This window comes from Vulpes vulpes, chromosome 10 (genome assembly GCF_048418805.1).
Source record: "Vulpes vulpes isolate BD-2025 chromosome 10, VulVul3, whole genome shotgun sequence".
In the NCBI taxonomy this organism is placed as follows: domain Eukaryota; kingdom Metazoa; phylum Chordata; class Mammalia; order Carnivora; family Canidae; genus Vulpes; species Vulpes vulpes.
The window spans coordinates 88,176,341-88,193,478 of NC_132789.1; the positions used below are offsets into that span (position 1 = coordinate 88,176,341).

Genomic DNA, 17,138 nt, shown 5'->3' on the forward strand with positions numbered 1-17,138 from the left:
AAGTATCGTGTTTGTGGTTTACCACTGTGAGTTCTGGCTATGTGAATGTCACATAGATGCTAAACAAGAAATTTCTTTTTTTTTTTTTTTTAAGATTTTATTTATTTATTCTCAAGAGACACACAGAGAGACACAGACAGAGGGAGAAGCAGGCTCCATGCAGGGAGCCCGACGTGGGACTCGATCTTGGGACTCCAGGATCACGCCCTGGGCCAGAGGCAGGCACTAAACCACTGAGCCACCCAGGGATTCCCCACTAAACAAGAAATTTCTTGCTTAATAGAGAGTTAAACCTGAGTGGTGATGATTTTCAAGGAAACCACTGCCAAGGAATCATTGTGAAAATTTCTATGTATATTAACATTAAAATACATGTTAAGCATTCCCTGCATTTTTAGCCATACCCAGTGTACAGTGTTCACAGGAAATATTATAATTTGTCTAAAAAAAAAAAAAAAAAAACCAGCTGCATAGGTATAGTCTGAATTTATGTGCAAATTTAAAAGTACTGTATGAGTTTATAGTTAACCAAAGTAAGATTTAGGGATATTTTGTGACTAAAATTTCCCATTTATGTTGTGCCTAGGTGGCATAGTCAGTTAAGCGTCCAGCCTTGGTTTTATCTCAGATTGTGATCTTGGGGTTGTGAGATCAAGCCCTGCATCAGGCTCCATGCTAAGCAGAGAGTCCACTTAGGACTCTTTCTCCCTCTGCCCCTCCCCCCTGCACACTCTCTCTCTTAAATAAATAAATAAATCTTTAAAATTCTCAGTTCATTGGTATTCTAATTTAAATCTGTTCTTTTTCAGAATTCATGATGAAAACATTTTTGGGGAGGTGAGATTTGCTTACAAGAATTTTTCTTGAATACATCTCTATGTATTATGGCTGTTAACTTCTTAAGTGTTCCATGTATCAGACTTTTCAGTAATTCAGACTAATCTTTGAGCTTGGTGCATCACTGGTGGCCAGTTTGGTGAATGAATTCTCACTCTACTAATATAAAGGATATATGGTTATTGGTTTCTTAGGAATAGAATATGAGAACATGGGTGATAGTTTTGATTTCTTTAAAAGCAAAACCAAACAACAGCAAGGAGCACCTGGGTGGCTCAGTCAGTTTTGTGTCTTACTCTTGGTTTTGGCTTAGGTCATGATCTCACTGTTCTGGGATGGAGCCCCTCGTTGGGCTTCACACTAAATATGGAACCTGCTTCAGATTCTTTCTTCCTCCCTCCTCTGCAGAGCTCTCCCCACCCCCCCTTGCGGGTGTGCACATGCATGCTCTCAAATAAATAAAATCTTTAAAAACAAGCAAAGAAAAAACAAAGCAAAAACTCCAAGCCAAAAACACTGTTAACCCTGAACAAGAAGAGTTTGTTTAGGGTCTCTTGAGGTGAATTGCCTTGCTCATGATTACTCAGCTAGTTTATTGTAGTACCTAGGGTAGTTTTCTAACTCTTAACCAAATGATGTTTCTGTTAAAATATCCATCTCATCAGTGTCCACAAAAATGCTTTCTTCTTTTATGTGGTGGTTTGTTTTTTTTTAATGACATCAGGTTTTTTTCTTTTTAAATTAAAAAAAAAAAGAAAGAAAACATGAGCGTGGCTTGCTTTGTATTCTAGTCCAGTCTTAATTAGAGCAAATGAAGATGAATTTTGTTCTTTGTGTTTTTAATATTCAAACTTTATACCTTGAAATTTGTTTAAACTGCTGATTCTGTATCTGTAGAAGAAATAATAGGTTAATAGGCACCATTCACAGAGAGTCTATTAGGTGCTAGACACTGCACTGGGTTTTACCTATATATTATCTCATTTATTAGTATAATAACCCTGTTTGCATTTGAGATATTCTCCCTCATTTTACAGAGTAGGCAACAAAGACCTGAAAAGGCTAAAATAGCTAATGAAAAACAGAGCTGTGATTTGAACCCAGATAAAAGTGGAAGATATAAATGAATTTAAGGAACTAAGTAGGAGGGCCGCCTGGCTCAGCGGTTGAGCATCTGCCTTCGGCCCAGGGCATGATCCTGGAAACCCGGGATCAAGTCCCCCATCGGGCTCCCTGCATGGAGCCTGCTTCTCCCTCTGCCTATGTCTCATGTAGGCCTCTAGAAAAAGGGCTTCTTTAATAAAGGATAATATTCAAATGGTCAGTAAGAATATGAAAATTTGCTCAACGTCATTAGTCATTAGAGAAACACATATGAAAACCACAATGAGATACCATTATGCTTCCATAAGGATGGCTAAAATTAAAAGGTATTAGAATACTGGGACACCTGGGTGGCTCAGTGGTTAAAAGCATCTGCCTTCGGCTCAGGGTGTGATCCTAGAGTCCTGGGATGGAGTCCCACGTCAGGCTCCCTGCATGGAGCCTGCTTCTCCCTCTGCCTCTCTCTCTCTGTGTCTCTCATGAAAAAATAAAATCTTAAAAAAAAAAAAAAAGAAAAAGTAGGAAAAATTATTTAAAAGTAGAAACAAGGATATTGGGGAAAAAAGCAAATAAAGTATATTTTTAACAACAAAAAGGGAAAGAAAGAAAAGTAGGTTGTTAGGTATTTATTAGCATGTTCTAGGATTATTGCCTGAATTATTCTTTTCTGTCTGTCCTTCAATATAGTAACACTAATACTAATATAAATTCCTAATATCCAAAAAATATATACAAATATTCACTTTATTATTTTATGATGTTCTAAAAGAATGCAGACCCTGCATTTGAGATATAGTTTGATTAATAGAGGAAATTTTATTTTTTAAAAAAAGATTTTATTTATTTATTCATGAGAGACACAGAAATGCAGAGACATAGCAGAGGGAGCCTGATGAGGAACCTGGGATCACCACCTGAGCCAAAGGCAGATGCTCAACCACTGAGCCACCCAGGTGCCCCAATAGAGGAAATTTTAAAATAAATAAAATGTAGAGTAATAATGTTTTTAGAGTGGTACAAATAAAAATTGTGGCAGTTCAGAGGAGTGTCAGCCGGGAATATCAGTGTAGGTGGCATTTTAAACTGAGTCTTAGAGTGTGAGTAGAATTTGAGCATATGAGTGATGATGGTCACTGATGGAGCAAAGGCATAGAGAAAGGGAATTGAGAGACGTGTATGAGAAAGTGTGAAAAAATTTTTTATTTAATAGGGTACCTGAAGAAGCATAATTAATTGGTGGAAAGAAGATAGTCCAAGTCATGGAAGGATTTTGAGTGTCCAGAGGAATTAACTTTTATGTTGTAAACATTGGGGAGGAAGACAGAGATGTTAAACATATACATAAAAGGGGTGCCTGGGTGGCTCAGTTGGTTAACCGTCTGCCTTCAGCTCAGGTCATGATCTCCATGTTGGGGCTCCCTGCTCAGCAGGGAGTCTCCTTCTCTCTCTCTCCCTCTGCCCCTCCCCCCTGCTCTCTCTCACTCTTGGTCTCAAAATTTTTTTAAAAACATAAATAATTTTATAATATAATGTAATCTTTACTGCTATAAAGCAGGATAAGAGGCTGAGGAGTAATGAAAACTGCTGATTTGCATTGGTTGATCAAGAAAGGCCCTTCTTAGATGATGTTTTAATTTTTTTTTTTTTTTTTAATTTATGATAGTCACATAGAGAGGCAGAGACACAGGCAGAGGGAGAAGCAGGCTCCATGCACCAGGAGCCTGATGTGGGATTCGATCCCGGGTCTCCAGGATCGCGCCCTGGGCCAAAGGCAGGCGCCAAACCGCTGCGCCACCCAGGGATCCCTTAGATGATGTTTTAGCAAAAACCTGAATGAGATGAGGGAGAGAGTCACGTGAAAATCTGGGAGTATGAACTTTCCAGAAAGAGGAAACAAGGGCAAAAATAAGATTGGTGTGTTTGAGGAACAGTGGTGAGGGCTCTCTGGCTACAGCTGAGTGTCAGTGAGGAAAGAGTGGAAGGAAATGTGGTTGTAGTGGTAGCTGGCAGATGAGATTGGCTTGATATAGAAATGAGATTAACAGGATGAGAAAGTTGGGGGAAGATTGGAAATGCAGTGTTCAGGTAGCACCTGGTTGAAAATATAAGACAGATTAGGTGTAAATACACCCAATTTAATATATTAAGCGATTTTTAAGGGAAACTTGAAACATAAAATAAAGGTTAAATAAGAAATGAACTCCCATATACTCAGCATCCAGATTCAATAGTGATCTAGATTTTACCACATTTGTTTTAGCCGTCTCTTTATAATAGGTTTTGAGTCATCTTCCTTTTAAAACCACGAAGTTGCCAAGATAGATAGAATAAAATAAAAAAGAACAAAGCTACAAACAATAACATTTGGATACAGTTTCAACTCTCCTGATATTCGTCTGTTTTAGAAAAGTGTAGTGAGGATACCCATAGTGAAAAAGTCAGCAGGGGTAGCTGTGCTGGTATGTATTAGTGTTGATGGACCTACTCCAATATTTGTCCTGTTGGAGCTGAGCTGAAACCAGTGTGCTATAATTATGATATCTTTATGCAATATGGTATTTTCAGTTTTCCAAGCAATTTTGTATTTGATTTTTACGATATATAGGTTAATAATCTGATTTTATAAAAAGGAAATTGAAACTTAGGAAAATAAGGTGACTTTTATAAACTTATAAAAAGGGCAAAGCTGGTCCTTAAATCCATGTTTCCTGATATGTTGCTTAGTTCTCCTGAGACTTCATGCAGGAGGTTTATTCACCTAACACTTTTGAATCATGCAAACACTTTATAATAATACAGTAAGCATCTTTTAAAGGTTTTATTTTTACTAATGCAGAAGGAAATTTCAAAGACTGAATTATGAGTTTAATATAATTGCTTTCTCTTTTTGTAGGCAAACAAAAATGTAAATAATTTCATCTGACACAGAAGGCATTTGTGCTTTTTGGTATTGGAACAAAGTATGGTCTCTGTTGACATGCATAGTCCACTAAACACTGGGACCTTCATTGTTTGAAACCATAACTAGAACAATTAGAGTTAAATATTTTTGGCTACTTTCTCTTCTTTTTTGACACTCTTTACTTTCTTTATTACTCTTTAGTCTCAGATTGCCTGAAATTAACAATTTAGTCCTTTAAATTAGCAGAAAATGTAGCTACATGAAAGAACAATATACCTACTGAGTATATGCAGCCAGTGAGCTGAGCTGGATATTTCACAGTTTGGTTGTTTTTTGTTTTTGTTTTTGTTTTTAAGATTTTATTTACTTGAGAGAGGGAGAGCTAAGGAGATAAAAAGTGCATGAGTGGGGGGAGGTGTAAAGGGAGAAAGAGAGAAGCAAACTCCTCACTGAGCGGGGAGCCCGATGCGAGATTTTTTTTTTTAAGATTTATTTATTTATTTATGATATACAGAGAGAGAAAGAGAGAGAGAGGCAGAGACACAGGAGGAGGGAGAAGCATGCTCCATGCCAGGAGCCCGACATGGGACTCGATCCCGGGACTCCAGGATCGCGCCCTGGGCCAAAGGCAGGCGCTAAACTGCTGAGCCACCCAGGGATCCCCCCGATGCGAGATTTAATGCCAGAACCCTCAAATCATGCCCTGAGCCGAAGGCAGACACTTAACTGACTGAGCCACCCAGGTGCCCTTTGCAGTACTTTTCAATGAATTTTCAAGTAACTTATTAAATGGTAGATTTAGGAAAGAATTGGAAAAACTTCAAGTTTATTGTTATAGCACTTTATTTTTGCTTGCTCAGTGGTAAACTGTAGTAAAGAACAATGTTTAAATGTGTGTGTTTTAGGAGATACAGTGCCTTGTATAGTTGCAGAAGTCTAAGGTGACAAATTCTTTTACATCTCTTCTAGAAAATTTCTACCTTGTTTCTAAGCATTGTGGAAATTAGGTTTTACCATTATAATGTAATAAATTTATAACAGCGAGAAATGTATTTCCAATATGCCTTCTCTCTCATTATTAAGATAGATTTTTGGTCTGGGTGAATTTTTGTTAATGTTGTATCTTATTTTCCATGAGATGTTCACCTATAAATGCTGATTGTCATATGTAAAGTCTTTTTAAAGGTTAATGGCAAAGTATATTTTGAATTAGAATTTGAAAGCATCAGTTGTGCCAGAAAAAAATTACAGGAGCTTGCTCACTTGCTTTTTTTTTTTTTTTTTTAAGATTTTATTTATTTGAGAGAAAGAGCATGAGTTGAGGGAAAGGCAGAGGGAGGAACATGCTCCCTATTGAGCAGGGAGCCCAGCACAGGGCTGGATCCCAGCACCCCAGGATCATGAGCAGGGCCACCCAGGCTCCCCAGGAGCTTTTTTCTTTTAGCCTAGGTCTTCAGTAACTGCAGAAAAGACTATAGACTAGGAGTTGAATAGACAAGGAGGAGAGTTACTGTGCATCCTGAAAGTGAAGGTGAAGTTAATAGATATTTGGTTGCCTAATTGGCCAAGTTGGAGAGAGAGGAGAGAATGGTATGAGAAGCAGCTGGAGGAATAGCTAGGGGCCAGACTTATGAGCCATGTTATAGCTCTTGTTATGTTGAAAAACTTTGCTGGGGTGATGGACAGTGTTAAGTAGCTTGCCAGAGGAGTTCATGGGGGGAGAATTACTCCCCCCACAATGCAGTTGGTCTCGTGCTTTGGAATGGGTTATCTCTATGACATTAAAGTCAGTAAGTATAAAGACTTATGGGATCCACTAGTGTAAGAAGCAGGTTATAGCATCAAGCTATTTACAGTCTTTCAGCCTTGCCACTGTGACATATTTGGCTAGATGGTTTTTTGTTGTGGGGCATTATCCTGTGCATTGTAGGATGTCTGGTAACATCCCTGTCCTGTCCTTTCAGGATGCCAATAACACACCATGCCCACCATAAGAACCAGAAATGTCTTCAGACATTGATAAATGTTTGGGGGAGGGTGTGTGCAAGATCAGCCCTGGATGAGAACCATTGATAACATAACCATCAGGCTCATTGATAACATATTTTCTGGCAGTTGATGCCATTTGCAATAATAGACTTAGTATCCTGAAGCTCCTGAGTCACACATGTCCTAGCTTAATTCTGCATTTGCCCACTTTGGGGAGTAGAAAGTTCTGGGATACAGCTGTCTCTAGCACTCTGGGGTTAACAGAGTGGTATAATTGGAGGCCGATGCTTCATTCTCAGTTGTTGGAAATGAGAGATAAAGATAATACTACTATTTAATTGTGCACAATGATGTGGAAATAGAAGAAACAACAATAAGTTGTCAACATTAAGAAAGCAAAATTTGACTCAAATATCTGAATGCACATATATTGGTTGGTATGGCCCAGTGATATATTTCAGTCACCTTTGGAAAAGCAGTATAATGTAGAGGTTAAAAATGGGGTCTCTGAAGCCAGACTGCCAGATTTGAATCCTAGTTCATCACTTGCTAGCTGCATGTCATTAAGCAAATTTCATAGTCTGTTTTCTTACCTGTAAAACAGGAATAATAATGGTACGTACGTTAGAGAGTTGTGGGTTAAATGAGACAATGTACACAGAACAATTAGAACTAAATAAATTTTTAAAAATTTTTTAAAAATTAGGGATCCCTGGGTGGCGCAGCGGTTTGGCGCCTGCCTTTGGCCCAGGGCGCGATCCTGGAGACCCGGGATCGAATCCCACATCGGGCTTCCGGTGCATGGAGCCTGCTTCTCCCTCTGCCTGTGTCTCTGCCTCTCTCTCTCTCTCCCTGTGTGACTATCATAAATAAATAAAAATTAAAAAAAAAATTTTTTTTTAAATTAAAAAAAAGGAACTAAATAAATTAATATATGAAAAATAGGTCAGCCCCGGTGACCCAGCGGTTTAGTGCCACCTTCAGCCCAAGGCGTGATCCTGGAGACCTGGGATTGAGTCCCACATCAGGCTCCTTACGTGGAACCTGCTTCTCCCTCTGCATCTCTGCCTCTCTCTCTCTCTCTCTCTCTTTCTCTCTCTCATGAATTTATTTATTTAATAAATAAAATCTTTGAAAAAGAAAAACAGAATAGTGCCTGATACATGGTAAGTACTCATTAAATGTTAGGTCTTAATACATTTGGAAGGATACACTATCTAAACTATTTAAATTCTTTAACCTTCGTAGTCCTCAGTTTCCTCATCTGTAAAATTGGGAAAATCCCATCTACCTCACAGGGCACCTGTGAGGGTTAAATGAAATAATTAATATGACATGCTTAACACAGTGCCTGGCATGTAGAAAGCAGTCGATAAAGATCAGGTTTTCAGTTATTGTCGTATTAGATTTGGGAACCATGAAGCTGTCAAACAAGTTTCATAGCATTCTAACATTCTGAAAAGTTTCTAGGCCATTTCATAGTTTTCCCTTGATACTCAGAAACATTCATAAGACAGTTTTCCATTTATTCACTTTTTATAGCTCTTATGTCAGGGTCTTAGGTTGCAAGCAGTGAAACCAACTCCATCTCACTTACATGGAAAAGACATTTACTAGGAGGATATAAGGTAGCTTACAGAATTGTCAGAAAGATTAGAAAACTAGAATCCAGGCTTTATACCTAGAACTATGCCCAAAATCATGGTTCAGCACTGTTTCAGTGAGGGTACCATGCTGCATTGCCTAGCACCAGATGAAGCAGCCAGCACTGCCCGTACCCCTGTCTGTGGTGCCTAGGTGCCACCACTAGTGCTGTGTGGCCACTTCTGACCCAGAATTTGATCTTGCTGCAAGTTATGGCTGCTCTAGAATGAGATCCTGTCGTCCCTCTTTCCTTCTTATCACTGGTTTCTGATTCCAGGTCTGGGGCAAGTGCCTTTTATTTGACAGAACCCAGATCATATGGCAGTTTCCCCAGAGCTTGGAGAACAAACAGTAGTAACTCATATAGTTCTTCTTATAAGTCAGGCACTTATAAGTCAGGGATTGAACCCAAGTAATCTGGCTCCAGATATTTACTTAATTATCTGGCATTTTGAGCTTTTATATAATAAGACACAGGCACTTTCCCCAGCCTTACCATGTGGAGGCTTTCCCCACTATTGGAGGGGACTGTGGCTGGGCAGCCAAAAGAATGAGATATATATCATATTTGACTAAAATCTGATTTGGCAAACCAGTTATTGCCTCTACTGCTGATTTTTTTTTTTTTTTTTTTTTTTTTTTTTAATTAGGAGAAGGGACACTGGATATGGGAAACAGGGATTTTTTTTTTTAATGCTCTGACATTTTTTTAGATATTCTTTTAGAAGGCAAGTGCGTATGATTTTCAGACTGGCTTAAACAGGGAATTTAAGTCTGTAAGTGACATTTAGGACTCTGCAGTGATTTTTATAATGAGAGTTTATTAGTCTAATATATTTTTGTCATGGAGACATATGTTTTGGAAAATGACAAACTTTATTTGCTACTAGGTTGTAGAGCTGCGAGTCAGTCCTTCTTTATAGATAGGTACTATAATCAGGCCATAAGCCTCCCCCTACCATCTTGGGCTTTCTGGGTGGATTTGGGGCTAACAGGAGAAATGGATCCTCTAACATTAGAGAGGACAGAATAGAATTTTCCACTTTCTTAAAAAAGAAAATCAACAGTTTATTGAGATAAAATCTTCATGTGATAAAATGCACCTGTTTTAAATATGAGTTTTGACAAATGTATAAACTTGGGAAACCATAATGATAATCAAGATACAGATTGTTTCCGTCATCCTAAAGTGTCTGTGTCCCTTTGCAGTCAATCCTTACCCCCACCCCTGCCCACCCTCTCCCTGTTTCTCAAGGAAACATCTGATCTGTCTTAATAAGTTTTGTATGTGCTAGAGTTCTATATACATGGTTTTGTATGTGCTAGAGTCACATATATAAATGTGCTAGAGTTCATTTACTATGTATTCTTTTGTGTTGGGCTTTTTTTGGCTCAGCATAATGTTTTGAGATTAATAGTTACTGCATACATCAGGAACTCATTTCTTTCTATTGCTAAGGAATATTACATTATGTGTACATTCCACAGTTTAATCCATTAACCTATCTTTTTTAATCCATTAACCTATTGGTGGGCATTTTTTCCTAGTTGGGGCTCTTATGAATAAAAGCCACCATGAAGATGCTTATAAAAGTCTGTTCTGGACATTTGTTTTAATATCTGTGGTGAATGGTTAGGTATAGAATGGCTGAGTCATATGGTCAGATGTGTATTTACTTTTTTTTTTTTAAGATTTTATTTATTTATTCATGAGAGACACACAGAGAAGTGGGGACGTAGGCAAAGGGAGAAGCAGACAACCCCCCCCCCCCCCCCCCGGGAGCCTGATGTGGGACTCAATCCCAGATCCTGGGATCACACCCTGAGCTGAAGGCAGATAGATGCTCAACCGCTGAGCCACCCAGGCATCCCAACACTGCTTGAATTTTTAAGAGTGAGGAAGATTGCTGGAGGTCACTGAAAAGACATGATGACAGCCGCTGACCCATAAGCTGGACCTGGGCATTCAGAGGCTCCTTACCCACTTTCTCCATCCTTGGAATGTGGGTTCTGCTTGACTTTCGAGCTCCCAGAGGCTGCTCCAAGAACATATCCTTGAAATAATGATCCGGTGTTGAAAACACCTGCATGGTATACATATTTAAGGCCTCTTCATAAAATTTTAAGATTTGTCAGATGGGCATGGGAACCTATTCATCTTGCTGCCGCTCAGGACAAGCCTCGTAGGGAAGTTCCCTTTGCTTATTAAAACTTCCACCTACCAACCTCTAGTGGCCTGCTGCTTTCTTCAGCTCTCCCTGTCCTCCAGGTATTTGAAGGGAGGGGGAATTTCAGATTACATCAGGGAAGCAAAACAGCAAGGACACAGGGCAAAATGATGCCTTCAAAACTGAAGGCAGGTGAATATAAAGTCATGGCTTACCACAAAATCTCACTAGTAGAAATCATCCTGGGAACTAGTGCTGGGGTAGGAAAACCTGAATTGTAACCAACAAATTATAGAAAGCTCACTGTGGAGAACAGAGAGAGATAAAAATTCCAGGGTGACCCAGTCATTAAGAGATAATTTGCCCAACAAATTGTGAATTTTACCTCCAAGACCTGGACCAGGTTACCATGATAAATATTGGAGAAAAATCCCCTCATGCTTCCAGTAGGGAGAGATATGGAACCATTTGAAATATACCGGACCAACCACATTGTTCTTCTTTTTAAAGATTTTATTTATTTGAGAGAGGGAGAGAGAGAGAGAGCATGAGCGTGTGCACAAGCAGGGGAAGTGGAGGAGGGAGAAGCAGGTTGCCTGCTGAGCAGGGAGCCCAATGCAGTGCTCAATCCCAGGACCCTAGGATCATGACCTGAGCCGAATATAGACATTTAACTGACTAGCCACCCAGGTGCTTTTCATTCATTCATTTATTTGAGAGAGAAAGTATGCATGCAGGGAGGGGGAAGAGAGAAAGGGAGAAGGAGGAAGCTGACTTCCACTGAGTGGGAAACTGAACACAGGGCTTGATCTCAAGACCCTGAGATCATGACTGAGCCAAAACCAAGAGTCGGACACTTAATGGACTGAGCCCCACCACTCTTCTTCTTAACAAGGCCTACCCTCAGGAGAAACCAGAACCTAATCTGCTTGGGTATAATCAGCTCCTAACTGACCTCAGGAAGGGAAATAACCAAATCTAGCACACTTTAGCTATCTTGTCCCACCTAAGCTAGAGAAAAACTGAGCCACACTTGTGAAGTTCACAGTCTGGAAGCATGGGCTCACTAAAAGACTGCGACCTAACCATGGTGGTATATAATGCTGCTTCCCTTCTCCCACACTCTACCACCATATTGCTAAAGACCTATTAAGAGCAGTTCCTAAAAAATAAAAAAATAAAAATTAAAAAAAAAAAGCAGTTCCTTTTACATCCTGATTATCAAGAAAAAATTATAAGACCTACCAAAAGGCAAAAAATGCAACGAAGAAACAGCAAGCATCACAACTAGATATGGCAAGGATGTGGGAATTATCAGACTGGGAATTTGACAACTATGACTAATATGCTAAGGGCTATAATGGACAAGTAGACAGCATGCATGAACAGATGGGCAATATAAGCAGAGATACCGAAATCGTTGGAAAGAACCAAAAAGAAGTGCCAAAGATCAAAATCACTGTAACAGAAATGGGCTTACTAGACTAAATGATCTTGAGTAGGCAGATATTTCTTAGGACACAAAAACCATCAAATAATAAAAGAGAAACGCTGATAACCTGGGCTTCATCAAAATTAAAAACCATTGGGAAAAAAAAAAAAAGGCGGGCAGCTCGGGTGGCTCAGCAGTTTGCGCCGCCTTCAACCCAGGGTCTGATCCTGGAGACCTGGCATGGAGTCCCATGTCGGGCTCCCTGCATGGAGCCTGTGTCCCTGCCTCTCTCTCTGTCTCTCTCATGAATAAATAAGTAAAATCTTTAAAAAGAAAAAAAAAAAGAAAAGAAAAGGCAAGCCACAGACTGGAAGAGAATAGATGTAATACACATATCTGACAAATGACTGGTATTCAAATATATAAATATGTATATAATAATATATGAGCCTTGCAACTTAGTAATAACAACTCAAATAAAATATGGCCAAAATTTTAACAGGCACTTTACAAAGGAAAATATATGAAAGGTAAGTATATAAAAAGGTGTTCAACGTCACTGATCATCAAGGAAATGAAATTTAAACCCACATTAAGATACAAGTACATACCCACTATAATGGGCTGAAGTTTAAAAAAACTGACAAATGTTGGCAAAGAGTAGCTGGAATTTGCATACAATGCTGGAGGGAATGTAATAAAGTGCTTCACTTGGAGAAATGTTTAGCAAATTCTTATAAAAGTAAATACACATTTGGGATGCCTGGGTGGCTCAGTAGTAGAATTGCTGAGTCCTAGGATAGGTATATATTTAAATTTAATAGCACTGCCAAATAGTTTTCCAAAGTAATTTTTACCAATTTTTGCTTGCACCAACAGTGTAGAAGAGTCTAGTTGCTCTACATACTTGCTTAACACTGGTTTTGTCATTGTTTCTAATTTTGGCCATTTCAACAAGTGTATGATTGTATCTGATTTATGGTTTTAATCTAGATGACAAGTTGAACTGAAGGACTTCTAGATCCTTCCCTCTGCTAAAGTTGTGTGTGTGTGTTTGTTTAGAGTCTAGGGCATCAGATCAGTGATTCTTTTTTTTTTTTTTTTTTTTTCAAGTTTTATTTCAGTAATCTCGGCTCAAACTTAGAACTCCAAGATCAGGAATTGCATGATGCCCCCACTGAGCCAGCAGCCAGGCACCCTGGCCAGTAAGCTTTTAAAATAGATTTATTTATTTATTTATTTATTTATTTATTTATTTATTTATTTATTATTTTTGTTTTTTTAATTTTATTTATTCATGAGAGACACAGAGAGAGGCAGAGACATAGGCAGAGGGAGAAGCAGGCTCCATGCAGGGAGCCTTATGTGGGACTTGATCCTGGGACTCCAGGATCACACCCTGGGCCAAAGGCAGGTGTTAAACTTCTGAGTCACCCAGGTGTCCCTAAAAACAGTTTTAAAAGTTCACCAGGTGATTCCCCCTTTTTTTCCTTGATCAGAAGGACCCCCCCCCCTTTTTAAAGATTTTATTTATTTATTTTAGAGCAAGAGAGGGAAAGAGCTTTGTAATATAACTTGTAGTTTGGAATTGTGATGCCTCCAGCTTTGCTTTTCTTTTTCAAGGTTGCTTTGGCTATTTGGGGTCTTGGGGTTCCCTACAAATTTTAGGATTGTTTATTTCTAGCTCAGTGAAAAATGCTGTTGGTATTTTGATAGGGGTTGTATTAAATCTGTAGATTGCTTTGGGTAGTTTATATATTTTAACAATATTTGTTCTTCCAACTCATGAGCATGGGATGTCTTTCCATTTCTTTGTGTCATCTTCAATTTATTTCATCAGTGTTTTATAGTTCTTAGAATACAGATCTTCACCTCTTTCATTAAGTTTATTCCTATTTTATTATTTTTGGTGTAATTGTAAATGGGATTATTTTCTTTTTGGGGGGGATTATTTTCTTGATTTCTCTTTTCACTGCTTCATTATTAGTGTATAGAAATGCAACAGATTTCTGCACATTGATTTTTGTCCATTATTTTGTCCATTATTGCCCTTAGCATGTATTTGTATCCTGCGACTTTATTGAATTCACTTACCAGTGCTTGTCATTTTTTGGTGGAATTATTAGGATCTTCTAAATACAGTATCATGTCATCTACAAATAGTGAAAATTTTACTTCTTCCTTGGGAACTTGGATGCCTTTTATTTCTTTTTGTTGTCTAACTCCTGTGGCTAGAACTTCCAGTACTGTGTTGAATAAAAGTGATGAAAGTGAGTCTTTGTCTTGTTCCTGAGCTTAGGGAGAAAGCTCTCAAGTTTTCCCCATTGAGTATGATGTTAGCTGTGGGTTTTTCATATGTAGCCTTTATTATGTTGAGATATGTTCCCTCTAAATCTACTTTGTGAGGACTTTTATCATGAATGGGTGTTGTACTTTGTCAAATGCTTTTTTTCTGCATCTATCAAAATGATTGTGTGGGTTTGTTTTTGTTTTTTTTTTGATTGTATGGTTTTTATCCTTTTTCATATTATTGTGATGGATCACATTGATGGATTTGTGAGTAATGAACTATCCTTGCATCCCAGGAATAAATCCCACTTGATCATGGTAAATGATTTTTTAAATGTATTGTTGGATTCTGTTTGCTAGTATTTTTTTGTTCAGAGTTTTTGAATCTATGTTCATGGGAGATATTGGCATGTAATTCTCCTTTTTTGTGTTGGCTATCTGGTTTGTTACGAGGGTGATTTCTCATAGAATGAATTTGGGAGATTTCCTTCTATTTTTTTTCCAATATTTTATTTATCTATTAGAGAGAGAGAGAAAGGGCACATGCATGAGTAGGGGGAGGGGCAGTGGGAGAGGGAGAAGCAGACTCCCTGCTAAGCGGGGAGCCTTATGCAGGGCTTGAGCCCAGGACGCTGGGATCATGACCTGAGCTGAAGGCAGACACTTAACTGACTGAGCCACCCAGGCCCCCTTTCCTTCTTCTGTTTTTTGAAATAGTTTGAGTAGAATAGGTTTTAACTCTTTATAAATGTTGTGGTAGAATTTGCCTATGAAACTGGTCCTAGACTTTTGTTTGTTGGGATTTTGTATTACTGACTCACTCTCCTTGCTGGTAATCAGTCTTTTCAAATTTTCTATTTCTTCCTGCTTTGGTTTTGGCACATTCATGTTTCTAGAATTTTATTACTTCTAAGTTGCCTAATTTGTTGGCATATAGTTGTTTATAATATTCTCTTACAATTATTTGTATTTCTGTGGTGTTGGTTATTATCCCCTTTCTTTTGTGATATTTTTTTCATTTGAGTCCTTTCTCCACCACCACCAACCCCCTTTTTTAAATAAATCTGGCTAGAGGTTTATCAGTTTTGTTGATCTTGTCAAAGAACCAGCTCCTGGTTTCATTGATCTCTTGGGTTTTTTTTTTTAGTTTCTATATCATTTATTTCTGCTCTAATCTTTATTATTTCTTTCCTTGTGCTGGCTTAAGGTTTTGTTTGTTCTTTTTCTAGCTCCTTCAAGTGTAAGACTAGGTTATTTATTTGAGATTTTTCTTGCTTAAGGTAAGCCTGTATTGCTGTAAACTTCCCTCTTAGAACCACTTTTGCTACATCCTGATAGTTTTGGACCATTACATTTCCTTTTTAATTTGTCTTTGTGTACTTTTTGATTTCTTTGATTTCTTGGTTGATCCATTCATTGTTTAGTAGCATGTTATTTAACCTCTATGTATTTGTGATCTTCCCGGATTTTTTCTTATAGTTGATTTCTAATGTTACTAGCGTTATGGTCAGAAAAGCTGCATGGTATCAAAAGCTGCATTCAGTATTTTGAATTTGTTGAGACTTGTTTTGTGTTCTAATCTGTGATCTCTTCTGGAGAATGTTCATGTACATTTGAAAAGAATGTGTATTCTGATGTTTTAGGATGGAATGTTCTTAATATACCAGTTAAATCAATCTGATCCACTGTGTCATTCAAAGCCGTGGTTTCCTTGTTGATTTTTTGTTTGGATAAAGTGTCCATCAATGTAAGTGGGGTGTTAAAGTCCCCTACTATTATTCTATTACTATTGATTAGTTCCTTTATGTTTATTATTAACTGTTTTATGTATTTGGGTGCTCCCATGGTGGGTGCATAAATTTTTACAATTGTTATATTTTCTTGTTGGATTGTCTCCTTTAAGTGTCCTTCATTGTGTCTTGTTATAGTCTTTGTTTAAAAGTTTGTTTTGTCTGATATAAGTACTGTTATCCTGGCTTTCTTTCGACATCCATTTGCATGATAAACGTTTCTTCATCCCCTCAGTCAACTTGTAGGTTGTCTTTAGGTCTGAAATGAGTCTCTTGTAGGCAGCATATAGATGGGACTTATTTTCTTTTGGGGATTTTTTTATTTTTTTTTATTTTATTTATTTTTTTTTAGTAAGAGAAAGAAAGGAGATATCACAAGCAGTGGGGTGGGGGAAGCAGAGGGAGAAAGAAAGAATCTTAAGGAGGCTTTATGCCCATCATGGAGCCTGTTGTGGGCTTGATCTCATGACTCTGAGATCATGACCTGGGCTGATCATGATTGGGGGGATTGGATCAAGGGTTGGATGCTTAACCAACTCAGCCATCTGGTCACCCCTGCATCTTGAGTTTGTTTTTTTTTTTTTAATCTGTGACCCTATGTCTTTTGACATAGCATATTTAATCTATATTCAAAGTAATTATTGATAGATATGTATTTATTGCCATTTTGTTACTTGTCTTTTTTTTTTTTTTTGATGCTTACTTTTTCATGGTTTGCTGGTTTTCTTTAGTGATATACTTAGATTCCTTACACTTTATTTTTTGTATATCCTTCACTGTTCTTTACTTTGTGGATACCGGGACCCCTGGGTGGCGCAGCGGTTTGGCGCCTGCCTTTGGCCCAGGGCGCAATCCTGGAGACCCAGGATCGAATCCCACGTCGGGCTCCCAGTGCATGGAGCCTGCTTCTCCCTCTGCCTGTGTCTGTGTCTCTGCCTCTCTCTCTCTCTCTCTGTGTGTGTGACTATCATAAATAAATAAAA

General features: G+C 38.2%; 1 protein-coding gene across 17 annotated transcripts in view; it reads left to right on the forward strand.

The window, feature by feature from the left end:
* The window catches only part of ARFIP1 (ARF interacting protein 1), a 133,211-nt gene that overhangs the window by 16,661 nt on the left and 99,412 nt on the right, over positions 1-17,138 (forward strand). For 4 of the 17 annotated variants that reach the window (XM_072724830.1, XM_072724832.1, XM_072724834.1 and 1 more), the window contains one exon: positions 810-837. The exons of the other annotated variants lie outside the window; for them this stretch is intronic. In XM_072724830.1, the coding sequence (XP_072580931.1) occupies positions 810-837 (28 nt within the window). The remainder of the gene's footprint in view (positions 1-809; positions 838-17,138) is intronic. 17 annotated transcript variants of the gene reach the window in all.